General features: G+C 37.9%; 1 protein-coding gene across 5 annotated transcripts in view; it reads left to right on the top strand.

The window, feature by feature from the left end:
- Positions 1-18099, top strand: part of PPP4R4 (protein phosphatase 4 regulatory subunit 4) — a 104153-nt gene that overhangs the window by 76690 nt on the left and 9364 nt on the right. For 2 of the 5 annotated variants that reach the window (XM_024982118.2, XM_024982122.2), the window contains 7 exons: positions 3978-4122; positions 8178-8219; positions 8320-8394; positions 14541-14610; positions 15174-15269; positions 15567-15663; positions 16774-16844. In XM_024982118.2, the coding sequence (XP_024837886.1) occupies positions 3978-4122; positions 8178-8219; positions 8320-8394; positions 14541-14610; positions 15174-15269; positions 15567-15663; positions 16774-16844 (596 nt within the window). The remainder of the gene's footprint in view (positions 1-3977; positions 4123-8177; positions 8220-8319; positions 8395-14540; positions 14611-15173; positions 15270-15566; positions 15664-16773; positions 16845-18099) is intronic. The other 3 variants (XM_024982119.2, XM_024982120.2, XM_024982121.2) reach the window with 3 other exon arrangements.

Genomic DNA, 18099 nt, shown 5'->3' on the forward strand with positions numbered 1-18099 from the left:
CAGTCCATGGGGTCGCTACAGTCGGACACGACTGAGGGACTTCACTTTCACTTTCCACCTTCATGCATTGGAGAAGGAAATGGCAATCGACTCCAGTGTTCTTGCCTGGAGAATCCCAGGGACAGGGGAGCCTGGTGGGCTACTGTCTATGGGGTCGCACAGAGTCGGCCACGACTGAAGCGACTTAGCAGCAGCAGTAGCAGCAGCATCTTTCCTGTGCTGTATAAACAAGAGCTAAGGTTTCCTTGACTTGAGATTTAAATTAAAGTGATTTTAAGTAGATTGAAAGACCCTGATGGCAGTTCTTTAGAATTTATCTCTTGGTAAATAGTTAATGGATTCAACCACATTGTAAACCTTTTGCAAATTGAAGTTGTGATTCTAGAAAAGCAGATTCCAACGTGATGAATTATCCCTTATCAGACAGTTCCCAAAAATTATTTGAAAGGGAATGAAATCTCTACTCAAGTCAGTGTGACTAGCAGCATAGCATTGACTCTAAGAGAAAGCAACCTGTCAATTCAAAAACCAAATGAAGATGAATATTGCTCTGTGAGTCTTGGTGGTTTTGTTGAGTAAGAGATCATCTGTGTCTTGGTTTTGACTCTCCTGCCTGGGCAGCTGCCAGCCAAAAAAAATGGGTCCAGCTACATCATGTACTCTTGGATGCCAAAGCCTTCGCCCAGCTCTGTAGAGATGGCCGGATAGAATGGAGGCCGCCACAGGCGAGAGAGGCAGGATCATGCAGGTTAGAAGGAGAGCAGCTGGAGCTACACTTCCTGACCTCTATACCAGCTGCGCGTCCAGGCAAATTACAGAACCTCTCTGTGCATCAGTTTCCTTGGTACTTAATTCATGGGGGTGTTCTGAGGAATAAATACCTGAGATAGTGTACATGCAGAGTTTAGCTTACCTGAAAAGTGTGGCCCTTAATTTCAAAATCTTCCTAATCTCCTGGGCCCAGGATTCTCATCGAGTTAAATAATTGCTAAGGCTTGGGTAGCTTCTGTTGAATGTAGGTTTTCTAGATGTGCCTTGGGTTATAAAGAATGAAGTGTGCATGGACTGCTGATTGTTTCTGCTTTTCCTTAAGTGAATGTTGAAAATTTAAATTCATCGAGTCTGGACAATATCAAGGCTAGAAAAAGACTATTGGTATTCAGAGGAGCTTTCTCTTCAGCTGCCAGAAATGAAAACAATTCTCTTTGGGGTAATTGGGACCTCTTAACTAGAAAAAGCATCACCACCATGCTTAGCAGTATCTGTGGTGAGTCCTGAATAAGTGTGAGACTATTATTGCTATGTACAGAGGTGAAAATTCTGGGGAAGAAACATCTTTTGCCTTTTTGGTTAAATAGCAAATTTTCTTGTATATGAGGAATCCTGTACTGAAGCTCAGCTGAGAAAGCATCCTGAGAACTCCAGGAGTGGGACTTAGTTGTCTCAAGCTTTGGCATAGAAATAAAAAAATAGTATCTGGAGAGTGCTGAGACAAATGAATGAATGAATACAGCAGCCACAAATTAGACAACAGCCCTGACAAAGCAATAGAATTTTAGCTTAGTAAATAGAACATTTCCTGCACCACCTTTTCCTAGAAGGTTGTTTGTTTGTTCCGTTGGTAGGTTGGTTTTTTGTTTGTTTTTTTAACTCTCCTGGATTTCCTCTTACCTCTCTGGAATTCTTCAGTTTGCTTGTTGGTTCCTTATCAGCCCATCTGGACCATGGGGGTGCCATAGAAACTCTCCTCTTATCTCTCCTTCTCAAACTGCACTTGCTGCCTGGGTAATTCTCCGGGCTCCTGGTTGACATAGCATCTATGCTCTGAAGATTCCTGACAGCACATCTCCAGCATGGGCATCCACCCTGGACAGAAGGTTCATCAAGGCAACTGCCCACTGCATTTCCATCAACTACCTAACAGGCTCCTCAGAGTTAATCTATCCAGTTAAGCCCCACCTTCCTCATCCACACTTGCTCTTTCTGCCATCTTCTCCATCTCAGTAAATAACCATTTTGTCTTGCCACTTGCTCAGGTCAGAGCCTTGACCTCCTTTTTGTCATTCCACCTCCAGGCCCTCAGCACATCCTCCTGCTTGTATAAAATATTCAGATGCCAGCCACTTCCCACCGCCTCACTGCTGCTTCTCTGGTCAAGAACCAGAGTGATGGTGGTGCCACCATCATCTTACTGGATTACTGAATTACTGGATTCTGGCCTGGATTACTGAAAGAGCCTCCCCTATCCTATCCCTTCTGTCCTTGTCCACCTACAGTCTAATCTCAACACAGTAACCAGATGATACTTCCCAAATGTTAAGTTGAATCTTTCTTTTTTTTTTCATTACAAGCTCCTTTATTTATTTATTTTTAGTTTTATTTTATTTTTAAACTTTACAATATTGTATTGGTTTTGCCAAATATCGAAATGAATCCACCACAGGTATACATGTGTTCCCCATCCTGAACGCTCCTCCCTCCTCCCTCCCCATACCATCCCTCTGGGTCGTCCCAGTGCACCAGCCCCAAGCATCCAGTATCGTGCATCGAACCTGGACTGGTGACTCGTTTCATACATGATATTATACATGTTTCAATGCCATTCTCCCAAATCTTCCCACCCTCTCCCTCTCCCACAGAGTCCATAAGGCTGTTCTGTACATCAGTGTCTCTTTTGCTGTCTCGTACACAGGGTTATTGTTACCATCTTTCTAAATTCCATATATATGCGTTAGTATACTGTATTGGTGTTTTTCTTTCTGGCTTACTTCACTCTGTATAATAGGCTCCAGTTTCATCCACCTCATTAGAACTGATTCAAATGTATTCTTTTTAATGGCTGAGTAATACTCCATTGTGTATATGTACCATAGCTTTCTTATCCATTCATCTGCTGATGGACATCTAGGTTGCTTCCATGTCCTGGCTATTATAAACAGTGCTGCGATGAACATTGGGATACACGTGTCTCTTTCCCTTCTGGTTTCCTCAGTGCATATGCCCAGCAGTGGGATTGCTGGATCATAAGGCAGTTCTATTTCCAGTTTTTTAAGGAATCTCCACACTGTTCTCCATAGTGGCTGTACTAGTTTGCATTCCCACCAACAGTGTAAGAGGGTTCCCTTTTCTCCACACCCTCTCCAGCATTTATTGCTTGTATGTGCAGAACCCTCCATGGCTTCTCATTGCTCTCAAAATAAAACCAGTTTCCAATCTGTAGTTGCAAGGCCCTGGATGATCTGACCTCCTATTTCCATACTGAGGCCTCTAGCTAAATTTGTTTTTGCTCTGTTCTCACCACTCTAGCCAGCTTGGGCCAATTTGTTAATTTGGGGCAACTCCTAAGGCAAGCTCCCCTCATAGGGCATTCGCTCTTACTATAACAGTCTTCTCTAGATATTCACATGGGTTAGTCCCCAATTTACTTTGTCTTTGCTTAAATGTCATTTTTTCAGTGAAAGCTTCACAGAAACCCTCTCTGACCACATGTTTGAAACTTGTAACCCCCCTCCTCTGGTACTCCTTCACCTTCTTTCCTTGCTTTATTGTTTTCTGCAGCACTTACGCTGTTTGATGGACATTTTACTCATTTGTTAGAGAAGGAAATGACAGCCCACTCCAGAATTCTTGCCTGGAGAATCCCATGGGCAGAGGAGCCTGACGGGCTACAGTCCGTGGGGTCGCAGAGAGTCAGCCACGACTGAGCGACTAATGCTTATTCATTTGTTTATCCTCTCTCCCTACCTGTGGACTAGAATGAAAGCTCTGTGAGGAAGCAGAGAATTGTGTTGATTTTATGCACTGCAATGTCTCAGCACCCAAAGTAATGAATGCTTGACTCATGTGCCCTCCATAGGTATTTACTGCATAATAAACTCTCAAGCTAGCTAAAGCTTGAATTTTCTTTCAAATTCTTGTGACTATTATTCCAGGTTATTAAACTCACTCACAGGTTAATGCTTTTTAATTTATTATAGAATGAAACTTTGCTACTTGTTGCCCAAAGTGAAATCTACTCTGAAGATTCCTGCAGATAAGCATCTACTTCAGCAGTTGGAAATGTGTGTGAGAAAACTCCTCTGTCAAGAAAAAGATAAAGATGTTCTGGCTATTGTAAAAAGAGTAAGTATCCCTCTTGCAATGGCATTTGTCTTTCTTGGGTTAAGATGGGCTTACTCCTTGGAAGGAAAGCTGTGACCAACCTAGATAGCATATTAAAAAGCAGAGACATTACTTTGCCAACAAAGGTCCTTCTAGTCAAGGCTATGGTTTTTCCAGTGGTCGTGTATGGATGCAAGAGTTGGACTGTGAAGAAAGCTGAGCACCGAAGAATTGATGCTTTTGAACTGTGGTGTTGGAGAAGACTCTTGAGAGTCCCTTGGACTGCAAGGAGATCCAACCAGTCCATTCTGAAGATCAGCCCTGGGATTTCTTTGGAAGGAATGATGCTAAAGCATCCAGTACTTTGGCCACCTCATGGGAAGAGTTGACTCACTGGAAAAGACTCTGATGCTGGGAGGGATTGGGGGCAGGAGGAGAAGGGGATGACAGAGGATGAGATGGCTGGATGGCATCACTGACTCGATGGACGTGAGTTTGAGTGAATTCCAGGAGTTGGTGATGGACGGGGAGGCCTGGCCTGCTGCGATTCATGGGGTCACAGAGAGTCGGACACTACTGAGCAACTGAACTGAACTGAACTGAATCATAGCTTCACTATTTTAACTTGATGGGCTACCAGTAGTATGTTAAAATATTTAAATCATTGCTAGAGTAGTAAGGATTTGGTGGATGTGTGCTCTAACTGAAGAGGGAAGTTCCTTCTAGAAAGCATTTACCTGGTGGCTCAGCTGGTAAAGAATCTACCTGCACTATGGGAGACCTGGGTTCGATCTCCAGCTTGGGAAGATCCCCTAGAGAAGGGCATGTCAACCCATTCCAATATTCTTGCCTGAAGAATCCCCATGGACAGAGGAGCCTTGTGGGCTGTAGTCCATGGGGTCAGAAAGAGTCGGACACGACTGAGTGACTAAGCACAGGGGGCGCTGAAACATTAAGCTTTTATTATTGGTAATATAAGCTCTATGAGAGAGAGCTTGCATTTTAGGTACTCTGTAAATACTTTTCAGCTAATAATGAATGTTTCACTCACAGACTATTTATAAGTGATTATAATTGGTAAGACTTTGTTGGTAAAGTCACCTTTGATAGAAACTTAGCCCTAAGACTTCCCTGGTGGTCCAGTGGCCAAGAATCCACGCTCCCAATGCAGGGGGCCTGGGTTCATTTCCTGTCAGGGAACTACCCACATCCCACAGCTGAGACCTGGTGTAGCCAGCTAGCTAGGAACTTAGCCATGGAAGGATTAGAAGGGCCTTCAGTGACCTGTTTGACTTTGCAGAAGCTCTGGACCTAGAAATGTTAGGTATCAGCTTAAGATCTTATTAGTAAGTGGCAGCTTCAGGGCTGGAATGGAGACCCCTTACCCCTTTTCACTTCATGGGAAATAGATGGGGAAACAGTGTCAGACTTTATTTTTTTGGGCTCCAAAATCACTGCAGATGGTGACTGCAGCCATGAAATTTAAAGACGCTTACTCCTTGGAAGGAAAGTTATGTCCAACCTAGATAGCATATTCAAAAGCAGAGACATTACTTTGCCAACAAAGGTCTGTCTAGTCAAGGCTATGGTTTTTCCTGTGGTCATGTATGGATGTGAGAGTTGGACTGTGAAGAAAGCTGAGCGCCGAAGAATTTATGTTTTTGAACTGTGGTGTAGGAGAAGACTCTTGAGAGTCCCTTGGACTGCAAGGAGATCCAACCAGTCCATTCTAAAGGAGATCAGTTCTGGGTGTTCTTTGGAAGGACTCATGCTAAAGCTGAAACTCCGATACTTTGACCACCTCATGCAAAGAGTTGACTCATTGGAAAAGACCCTGATGCTGGGAGGGATTGGGGGCAGGAGGAGAAGGGGACGACAGGGGATGAGATGGCTGGATGGTATCACTGACTCGATGGACGTGAGTCTGGGTGAACTCCGGGAGTTGGTGATAGGCAGGGAGGCCTGGCGTGCTGCTATTCATGGGGTCACAAAGAGTCAGACACAACTGAGCAACTGAACTGAACTGCCCCTTTTCAACTATGTAACATTGTGTTTTATGGCTTTTTTGTTAGGTTTTTTTAAGCCTGTGATCTTATATGGATTGTTTGTCAGTGTTTAACACTGAAACAGTAAACATTTGGGTTAGTGAAGTCAAACTTGAAAATACTTTACAATCTTTAAAACCTTTTTTGCCAAACATTTACCTAATGTTTTTATGAGATTAAGTCAAGTTGTTATTTCTATGAATCTGAATGTGGAATTCAGGATACATAGTTTTTGAGCCTTCATTTGTAGTGAGAGAAATGAATTTATTAATGTTATCAGCAACTTGGTGTCAGTGATGGGGGGTGGGGGAAGGAGAACCCTTTTATTTTCTTTTCTTTTTTCTAGAGACCCTTGCGATGTTGCATAAGAAGCTTTTTTAAAAAGTGATTTGATAACTTAGTATTAATTAGTATAATTTTATTTTACTGAAATGTAAATTCTCCTTTCATTAACTGAAATAATCAGAGATACTCAGAATCTGGACATACATCTAAATCTAAAAACATAGATATACATACATTTGTTTTTACCAGATATTTCTGTCTTTACCATTTAATTACAGAAGTATAGGCAATGGTGTTAACTTTCAAAATAGTAAACGTGAGACAGTTACTTTTTAAAATAATTAGTTAATTTGGCTGCATCGGGTCTTAGTTGCCCGTGTAAGATCTCCCCTGTGGTGTGTGGGCTTAGTCGCCCAGCAGCATGTGGGATCTTAGTTTCCTGACCGGAGACTGAACTTGTGTCCCGTGCATCCAGAGGGGGATTCTTAACCCCTACCCACCAGGCAAGTTCCAGTTACTTTTTTGAGAGTATTTATAAACTGAAGAGATAACTCAAGCTGATCCCATTAAATTGGGGCAAAATGCTATAATTAAATAGATTACTGAATGGATTATTCAGGACTACAGTTATTTTAAGAACATTGCACATGAGGAAGTCATTCTGTCTCCTAAAAATTCTGTACTATAATGTTTATCAGACTGACGTATTGGTGTGGGAACCCCTCAGGAAGCTATTCAAAGCCTTGCAATAAAAATGAAATAGCTTAGTCTGGTCAGTTTTTTTAAGATGAAAAATCATTTCATTTAAAAGGGATATTTCATGGTGTGAATTGCAACATTTTCATAAATTTCAGCATAAAAATAAAACCAAATAAATACTATGTTTGCAATCGATAGCTTTGGGCATATGAATAAATGTACTTATATCTTGACCATCAGAGTTATTCCTGTAAAGAAGTACTGTCTTCTGTCAGAGATAGAACCCTGGATTAGATGGGCCAGTGTTTGATTGAAATAATTTATTTCAGACAGTGTATTCTGAAAGACATAAATTAAGAGAATGCTTTCAGAGCAAAGTATTTTCTATTCATTAGAATGTCATAAGGATCAAAAGTTTCTGTGGAAAGGAACCAAGAATATTAAACCAAATGGTAGCCAGCTTCATATGTATTTAGCCAAAAGATTTTTTTAATTTCAAAAATTATATTTCTGAACATTCAGGAAAGAGTGGCACAGGGAGTTATTAGAAAATAGTTAAATTGCATGTATTTAGTATTTAAAAGAATCCTGTAGACCTGCTTTTCTTAAGGTTAAAAACTTTTAAAGTTTAAATTGATCCTGGTATTAATATGTGAAGTGAAGTAGCTCAGTTGTGTCCAACTGTAGCCCCATGGACTGTAGCCTACCAGGTTCCTCCACCCATGGGATTTTCCAGGCAAGAGTAGTGGAGTGGGTTGCCATTTCCTTCTCCAGGGGATCTTCCCCACCCAGGGATTCAAGCCGGGTCTCCCACATTGTAGGCAGACGCTTTACCATCTGACCCACCAGGGAAATCCTGGTATTAATGTATAGTGGCTGATTAAAAGTCAGCACAGAGTTAAGAAGAACTTTAAAGGTTTTTTAATTTAGCCTTTCACATAGTGGAGAAATCTCTTCTTTGAACCTCTGTCTAGAAAAGGAATCTTTTTGAGAAATGAGTAGTCGATTTAATTGCTGTTGAATTATTTTAAAACATTTTCTTTGCAGACCGTGTTAGAGTTGGACAGAATGGAAATGTCCATGGATGCTGTAAGTATACTCCCTTTACCTTGTGTGGAAAGGAATCTTTAAAAATTGGCAGAGACTCATCATTACTGTTTCACAATTTCATTTTACACTTTAAACTTAGTTTCAGAAAAAGTTTTATGAGAAAGATTTGTTGGATCAAGAGAAAGAAAGAGAAGAACTACTTCTTTTGGAAATGGTATGTGTTCACATGCATACACACCTACTTCTTTCTGACCAGTATTAACTGTGCTGTTATTAAACTTAGTAAATTATTTCAGTATCACACTACTTTTACTTTCTCTATAAATAACTAAAGAAGAGTCCTAATCTTTTGAAATATGTTCTTTCATGAACTGGAAGAAAAACTACATTTGAAAGCCTTTTAAAAAATACCTTCTTGAAGTATATTGACTTATGATTAACTGCAAATGCTTAATGTGTACAATTTGGTGAATTTTGACATGGACATATCCATGAAACCAGCATATAAAATACCAAACATTGCTGTTCGCTCAAAAATTTTGTTGTGCCCCTTTGTGATCTACAACTAATGAACTGAATCATTTATTAGTACTTTGTGGGTCATGCTTCTCTCCATCAGCATAATTCTTTTGAGATTCTTCTACGTTGTTGTGTATATCAAGAGATCACTCCTTTTTATTTCTAAATAGTAGCCAGACTATGGATATACCACCATGTTTTTGCATGCATGCTAAGTCGCTTCAGTTGTGTCCAACTCTTGGTGACCCCATCTATAGCCCACCAGGCTCTTCTGTCCATGGGATTCTCCAGGCAAGAGTACTGAAGTGGATTGCCTTTCCCTTCTCCAGGTGATCTTCCGACCCAGGGATCAAACCCGCATCTCTTACATCTCCTGCATTGGCAGGCAGGTTCCTTACCACTAGCGCCACCTGGAAAGTCACTTACCATGTGTTATATCCCTTCCTTAATGGACATTTGGGTTACTTCTAGCTTGGGAATATCAGTGAAGAAGTCTCTGAGTGGATGTATACTTGGATTTCTTTGGGAAAATAACCTAGGAGTTGAATGCACGGATCATATGTTAAAGTATGCTTAACTTAAAAACAGAGACTGTTTTGCAAAGTAACTGCACCATTTTACACCCCCACTGACTGTGGTGGAGAACTTCAGTTACCTCATATCCTCTGTAATGCTTGTTAGAGTGAGGGTGTAATGGTATTTCATTGCAATTTCAGATTGTATATCCCTGATGCCTAATGAGGCTGAGCATCTTTGCCTTTGTGTATTGGCCATCCTTAAATCTTAGTTGATGAAGTCTATTTTTAGATTTTAAAGTGGGTTGTTTCTCTTTTTATTATCAAGTTGAAAGAGTTCTTCATAAACTCTGAATACAATTCCTTTGTCAGATACACATTTTATGAATATTTTCTTAGAGTCTGTGCTTCTTTTTTCATTTACTTAATGGTATCTTTTGAAGGGGTTTCCCTGGTGGCTCAGACGGTAAAGTGTCTGCCTGCAATGCGGGAGACCTGGGTTCGTTTCCTGGGTCGGGAAGATCCCCTGGAGAAGGAAATAGCAATCCACTCCAGCACTCTTGCCTGGAAAATCCCATGGACGGAGGAGCCTGACAGGCTACAGTCCATGGGGTTGCAAAGAGTTGGATACGACTGAGATATTTTTAATATTGATCAAGTGCAACTTATATCCGTGTTTTCTCTTAGCATAGTTCATGCTTTTTTTGTACCCAAGAATCCTTTGAAAGTGAAAGTGAAGTCATTCAGTCATGTCCAACTCTTTGCGACCTCATGGACTGTAGTCTATCAGGCTCCTCCATCCATGGGATTCTCCAGGCAAGAATACTGGAGTGGGTTGCCATTTCCTTCTCCAGGGGATCTTTTCAACCCAGGGATTGAACCCAGGTCTCCTGCATTGCAGGCAGACGCTTTTACCTTTTGAGTCACCAGAGGAAGCCCTTAGTCTATCCCCAAATTATAAAGACTTTTTCCTGTTTTTTTCTAGGAATTTTAGTTTTAGGTTTTACATTTAGGTCTATGAATCATTTCAAGTTACTTTTGTTTATTTTTTCTGACTAAGCAGTTATTCTAGCACCATTTGTGGAAAACTGTCTTTTCCCCATTGAATTGCTTTAGCACCTTTTTTTTTTTTTTTAATCAGTTGTTCATAGGTGTGTATATGTGTGTGTGTGTCTCTGCTTAGGGACTCACTATTTCATTCCACTGATTTTTATGTTTGTCTTTCTGGGCATTCTAAACTGCCTTGAACACTGTGTAGTAATTCTTAAACTCAGGTAGGGTCAGTTCTCAAACTTACTATTTTAAGTTGCTTTGGCCAGTTGAGGCCTTCTGCATTTTGATACAAAGTTTAGAATCAGTTTGTCAATTTCTAAAAAGCCTGAAATTTTAGTTAGGATTGTGTTAATTATCATTGATCTGTAGATCAATTTGGAAAATTGCCATCTAAACTTTATGAGTCTTCTCATGATTGGTTTATTTAGTCTTTACTTTTCTTCTCAGTAGTTTTGGTAGTCTCAAGTATAGAGTTCAAGGAAGTCTTTTGTTAGATTTATTTCTAGTATATTATGTTTCTTGGCATTGTGGATGGAATTGTAAGTTTAAATTTTGCTTTCTAGTTTTTTGTTGCTGGAGCTTAAGAATACTGTTGATTGGGGAGGGAGGTGGGAGGGGGGTTCAGGATGGGGAACACGTGTACACCCATGGCAGATGCATGTTGATGTATGGCAAAACCAATACAATATTGTAAAGTAAAAAAAAAAAAAAAGAATACTGTTGATTTTTGTATATCAGCCTTGTATTTTGCAGACATGCTGTTTTCTTATTTGTTCTAGAAGTTGGTTTTTAGATTTAATCAGACATTCTACCTGAGGAAAGCTTTCTTATCTTTCTTTGTCATCTTGAGGAAAGCTTTCTTATCTCTCCTTGCTGTTCTTTGGAACTCTACATTCAAATGAGGATATCTTTCCTTTTCTCCTTTGCCTTTTGCTTCTCTTCTTTTCTCAGCTATTTGTAAGGTCTCCTCAGACAACCATTTTGCCTTTTTGCTTTTGTTTTTCTTGAGGATGGTCTTGATCACTGCCTCCTGTACAATGTTACAACCCTCCGTCCATAATTCTTCAGGCACTTTGCCCATCAGATCTAATCCCTTGAATTTATTTGTCACTTCCACTGTATAATTGTAAGCGATTTGGTTTGATTTAGGTCATACCTGAATGGTCTAGTGGTTTTCCCTGTTTCTCAGAGTGAATAATCTCTGAATTTTGCAATAAGGATTTCATAATCTGAGCCACAGTCATCTCCTGGTCTTATTTTTGCTGACTGCATAGAACTTCTCCATCTTCAGCGCTAATGAGTATAATCAATCTAATTTCAGTATTGACCATCTGGGCATGTCCATGTGTAGAGTCTTCTCCTGTGTTGTTGGAAGAGTGTGTTTGCTATGACCAGTGCGTTTTCTTGGCAAAGCTCTGTTAGCCTTTGCCCTGTTTCATTTTGTACTCCAAAGCCAAACTTGCTTGTTACTCCAGGTATCGCTTGACTTCCTACTTTTGCATTCCAGTCCCCTATGATGAAAAGAACATCTTTTTTTGGTGTTAGTTCTAGAAGGTCTTGTAGGTCATTATAGAACCATCATCCATTGCTTAGACCCAAGTTTCCCTCTCGTTTTTTTTCCCCTTCAGCCTGAAGAATGGAGTGCAAGTATTTTTAGACAGATTATTTTAGTTTTCCTTTATCTAAAATTTTTGATAAATTTTATCAAAATTTATCTTATTTTTGCCTTCCTCTTTGAGGGATATTTTTATTGAATACTAAGTTTGCAAGCCTTTTTTCATACTGTACTTAAAAGAGTTATTTCTGTCTTTGTTCTGGTCTCTCTAGTATCTGATAAAATATCTGCTCTCATTTGAATTATTGTTCTTTGTATAATGTTGTTTGTCTCTGACTACTTCCAAGGTATTTTTTTGTTTTTTAGCAGTTTGATTTTGATATTTTTAGGCATGATTTGCTTCATATTTATCCTGTTTTGGATTTGTTGAGCTTCATGAATCTGTAAACATGTATCATTTCCCCAATTTGGGAAGGTTTGACCCGTTGTTTAAATATATCTTCTGTCCCCTGTTGCTCACTCTTATATTTCTGGGTCAATAATTATACACGTGTTAGATCTTTTGATATCATCCCACAGGTCTGTAAGGCTTTATTCTTTCTCTTTTTTCCTCCTTAAACTCTGCTTCTCAGAGTGAATAATCTCTGTTGATCCATCTTCAATGTCACCAATTCTTTTCCTGCCTTCTCCATTTGGCTATTGAGACCATCCAGTGGTTTTAAAGTTTCCAGTACTGTGTTTTTCAGTTATAATATTCCCATTTATTTTATTATATTGTCTATTTCTCTACAAAAAATTGTGCTGTGAGATTAAAAACTTAAGTGGAAATCCTCTGAAAAGCAATTGTGTTATTCAGCAGTCTAAAACAAAGATTAGAGCTCAGTATAGTCAGTGGTAGACGTTGCAAAGAGTAAACAGGCTCTAAAAATTTTAGGACTTGTAATTTATTATAAGTTATATAAGTTATTAATAAGTTATATAACTTGGTTATTAATAACTTATATAACTTATAACTTTAGGACTTAATAACCTAAACCCAAGACAAAAATCAGAGACTAGAAAAAGATTCACAGATGATCCTACTATTAGAGTTACCCAACGAGGACTTCAAGATAATTGTGATTAATATGATTACATAGTAGAGGAAAAGATAAAACAAATGGCACTACTTCTTAAGCTCACTTAGCAATATTTTTCAGCTTTGCATGTTTTATTTTCAGTTTTATAATTTTTATTTAATAGTTTTTTATGCAGTCCAAGTCTATGTGGAATTTTTTGTCTGTTTTCTCTTTTCATTTTACACTTGTTCTTGAAAAGAATGTGTACTCTCCATTGTTGACTGTAGTGTTCTGTACATGTTGGTCATGTCATGTTTGTTCAGAACTGATATGAGTTATCTTGGTTATTCTGTTGGGATAAAGAAGACTTTGAGCTTCGTAACATTTTGTTTCTTGGTCTGGGAGCTGATTATATGGGTGTGTTCATTTTGGGAAAATTTACTGAGCTGTATACTTACAGTTTGTGTACTTTCTCTATGTGTATTATACTTCAATCAAAATTTAAATAATATCTACAAAATTTTTTTTTCTCTCAGGCTTTTAAAAGAAGGGTGTTGTTTTTTCACTTATCAGTTAGAAATGGAAAGGGCCAATAGTACCAATATTTTGCTGATGAGAATTAGTGAATGAAAGTGAAGTGAAAGTGTTTGTGACACAGTCGTGTCCAACTCTTTATGACCCCATGGACTATAAATCCCAGGCGCCTCTGTCCATGGAATTCTCTAGGCAAGAGTACTGGAGTGGTTTGCTGTTCCCTTCTCCAGGGGGTCTTCCCGACCCAGGGATGAAACCTGGGTCTCCTGCATTGCAGGCAGATTCTCTACCATCTGAAAGGCTCATTGCAACAGTGATACCAAATTCATTGTTTTATCTTGACAGCCCTCCATGGGCACAATTCCGTAGATGTAAAAAAAATCTGAAAGAACTGTGACTTCTTTAGATACCAATTTTGAAAAAAAATTACTTCTGTTAGGTATTTTTGTGAACTGTATTTTTATATCTCTAAAGCTTAGAGTAATTTCTAATTAGAATAGTTTTCTAAATCTACTTATGCTTGTTAAATAATTAATTCAACGGAAGCATACCTCCTTGCTATACTTTAATAGTTTAGATCGGATAATGAATCCTCCTAGAAGCATTATACTTTGTGTACTCTGTTGCTTTATGTCTCACTTTTAATTGGACATAAGGGAATGTAGTATTTTAATCATAGCTCTGCCAGTATCTTTATCTAGAGTTCTGTTGCCACTTTTGTCTTCTCTGAAATTTTTGTCATCAAGAAAGGCAAGATTGCATTTTTTTCCTTCTAGATTGAGTTGGTTGGTGTAGTGTATTCTTGGTTATTAAAATATTCATAGCTTTGGGACTTTGAAATGGTGAATAATCATGATGTGTGAAACAACATGATGCATAACTGTATGATCTTAATTACATAAAAATGGATGCTTAGTTATGAAAATACACAAATGAGACCTGGGAGGACACGTCGAACGGTAAACTGCTTGTGACTGTGAATGACTTTGCTTTTTGCTTCTTGTGTTTTTTTGGTTGCCTATTATGCACATGTTAACTTTTAATAAATAAGTGTTATTTTAGAAACCTTAAAAAAGTAAACCTACTTATGCTTACCTTTAATACTAAGGTGCTGTTTTATTAATAGGAGCAATTAGAAAAAGAGAAGCAACAAAATGATGGAAGGCCCATGAGTGATAAAACCTTTGAAAAGAAACGTAAGTACTTTTGCCACATCCTCACCACCAAGGTACATAATTGACGTTATATCCCAGCATTCTGAAAGGCCATGCTGAGTTGTTTTTTTTTTAAATTTTTAAAATATGTACTTGTTTGTTTATTTTTTAATTGAAGGATAATTGCTTTACAGAATTTTGTTGGTTTCTGCCAAATATCAACATGAATCAGCTATAGGTATACATATGTCCTCTCCCTCTTGAACCTCCCTATGCTAAGGTTTTAATTTTATGTGGAAAATCACTTTCTTAGGTTTATCAAAAGTTGTTCTCATAAATGGATGCTAACTGATACAGATCCTCACCAATAAATAAATGGTGAGGATCAGTACAGAGGTTCAGATCCTTCAAAGGAAAGTTTGAAGTTTGATAATAGCAATAAGATTGTGAAATTGATCACTGAGTAACTAAGAATGAAATATTTAAATATATAAAGAATAAGATTTGGGAAATAGTGCTGCTTAGTGAGAGAAAGTGGTTCATAGTCTCTGTGTTGTCTTGTGTGTATGGAGATTAATCAGAGGAATTTGTAACACTTAAAACAGAGTTTGTTTTAGGTAGAGACTCTAAGACACCAACAAGTCTGCCCAAGAACATCCCCATTTCTGTTCCTGGATCCTCCTCTGCCACCCCATCCACAAGTAAGAAACTGGTTTTTGTGTCTGCTTTTTTCCTTTTATAAATGATAATTACAAGGAAGTCACTCTATGAGATATGAGATATTGTTTGAAAAGCTCTAGTTTTCTTTTACTTTGTTTGGTGCTTCTTAATGGGCAGTAAAGTAAGAAATACTCCAGTCAGGTCAAACCAAGGCAGGGAAGCCACCCGCTCAGTGTGGTACTCACAGTGGTGGGAGCTGGAGAGGGAATGGGGTTGGGGCAGCTGAGGATGAACTGATGAACTAAATAATTGCATTTGCCTTCTGCTTGTTGCTCTAGGTAAAGAAATCAAGAAATCTAAATTGATTCGAAGCCAGTCTTTTAATAATCAAGCTTTTCATGCAAAATATGGCAACTTAGACAAATGTACTACTAGGTATGATCTGTCAGCTCTTCACATTCTGACTTAATTTTTATTTTAACACATCTTTATGTGAGATGTTTACATTATTATATAAAATTGGAATTAATTTTGAGGTTTTTCATAGGTGAACAATAAGTTACCATCTATAAAAATTTGATGTTAAGGAAAATAATAGTCTTACCAATTTGCATAAGAACAGTTATCCTGGAATTCTAGGAAGACTGCTTCCCCGATCCTGTGTAACACATCATGGAATCTGTATATCGTTTTATGAGGAGAGTGGTGCTCTATCACACGTGCCACACAGCTTCTAAATGGGTGTGGACATGCCCCATTCACTGAATAGATGTGATAGCCATTTGCTGTTCATGTTGTTTCTGTCCATGAAGAAACCGCTGGCCTCTTTCTGTGGTAAAATGGTCACAACAGAGTTCTCCTGACTGTGGTTGTACATCTAGTCTCCCTTTTGGCCCAGTAGACAAAATTATAAACAGTTAAGATTAGGGGAGAATCAGTATAAATTAAATGACCATGACTCTTATATATAGTATACATATAGTAAATATGTAACAGGTGCAAATCAGTCAGCAAGCAAAGTAATTTTAAGGAACCGTAAATGTCTTCAAAACTCTTTATCAAGAAAAAGACTATGTTATGGAAAAAATGTTTTTTCTTTTGTTTTTTTAAACATTTTTATTAAAAAATTGAAAAAAAAAAAAGCTTAATCTGGATGTGTTTCAGCTATGCTTTTGGACATTATTGGTAGAATTATTTACAGTTCCTAGCCAATAGGGTGATCTCAAGATGGGCAAAAGAGAATAGAACTAAAGATGTATTATTCCTAGGAAAATTTTATCTCTATTACCTGTTTTGGCTGCGTATCAAAAGAAAAACTGTTATTCTGATGTAGCAGAAGTTTAAGGAAATGCTTTTAACTTAAAGTAATTGTTGTGAGGTGTGGAATGTAAAAAATAAATGAGAAAAGTAGTAAGCATGTTTCATAACAAGTAGAGGAAAGCATTAAGGAAAAGTTAGGAAAGACCAAGTGGTATTTTCTGATCAGTGGCTGAGGCTGAAAGATACATTTTCTTGTATTTTTAACTAAATCATGTTCTTTTCTAGTAAAAGTTCTACAGCAGCATATACACCTTCTGTCTCAGGTTTATCAAAGACTTCTATGATTTCACTAACTGGTAAGTAGAAATCTGAGCTCTTCAAATAATTATTAAATTTAATAAAATACAGTTTTCTTTAAATGACTCATTTCTTTATTTCTAGATACAGTGTCCCCAAATTTATGTCTGTATCAAATAGCAAAGAAACTTTCCCCTAGCAATTAAAATGCTTGACAATACTATTTTGTTTTCACTGTGTCAAGAGTCAGAGTTCAATACTTTTAAAAGAGGAAAAGTACAAAATGATAGGATAGGTTTTACTGCAGTCTGAAGACCTGCTCAGGCATAGACTAAAAGTTTTAATTTTTAAGGAAGTTAAAAACACTAAGGCTTCACTGTGGATCATATGCAGCTAAACAGTTATAGTATTACATACTTGAAAGTTTATACCAGGGATAAGCAAACTTCTCTGTAAAGGACCACATGGTAAATATTTTGGATTCTCTTGGCCAAACTGGTTTCTGTGACAATTACTCAACTGTAGTATAGCAGAGTAAAAGCAGCCACAGACAATACATAACAAGTAGGTGTGGCTTTTATTCAACACAATCTTGTTGTATTTCAGGGAAAAAGGAGGCCTGTAGAGGGATAGCAATCAGGGAGTGGCCGGAAAGTAAAGCAGTTAGAACACATACAACATTCATCAATTAGGTATGCCATCTTATATGGATGTGGTTCATGGTGCCCTAAGACAGTTTCAGTAGTAACATCAAACATTACTGATCACAGACACCACCGTAAATATAATAACAAGGAAACAGTTGGAAATATTGCAAGAATTATCCAAATATGACACAAAGACAAGAAGTGAGCAAATACTATTGGAAAAATGGTTCTGGTAGACTTTCTGGATGCAGTGTTGTCACAAACCTTTCAATTTGTAAAAAAAAAACAAAAAAACAAGAAAAAATGCATTATCTGTTTTGAAAAATGAAGAGCAATAAATTGAGGTAGGTCTGTGTATGGTCTGCAGATTCTAAAGTTTAACATCCATGGCCTAAAAAGCATATCTCTCATAAGGGTAAATCATTTATTAAAATATTTGAAAAATATTGTCTTAAAGTTTCAGTATTATTTTGGGGAGATGAAATAAATTAAATGAAGTATTTCCTAGGTTTCTTGGTTAGAAAAATGTGCTTATTATTTGTTACTTATTGACTTTCAGACTGAGGAAAATATCACTATACAATTACATATCTGCTCTATAATGAGAAAATGGGAGCAAAATATCTCTAAACAAATATATTAGGTGTTTACATAGAGATTGTATTTA

Source organism: Bos taurus, chromosome 21, assembly GCF_002263795.3.
Source record: "Bos taurus isolate L1 Dominette 01449 registration number 42190680 breed Hereford chromosome 21, ARS-UCD2.0, whole genome shotgun sequence".
In the NCBI taxonomy this organism is placed as follows: Eukaryota; Metazoa; Chordata; class Mammalia; order Artiodactyla; family Bovidae; genus Bos; species Bos taurus.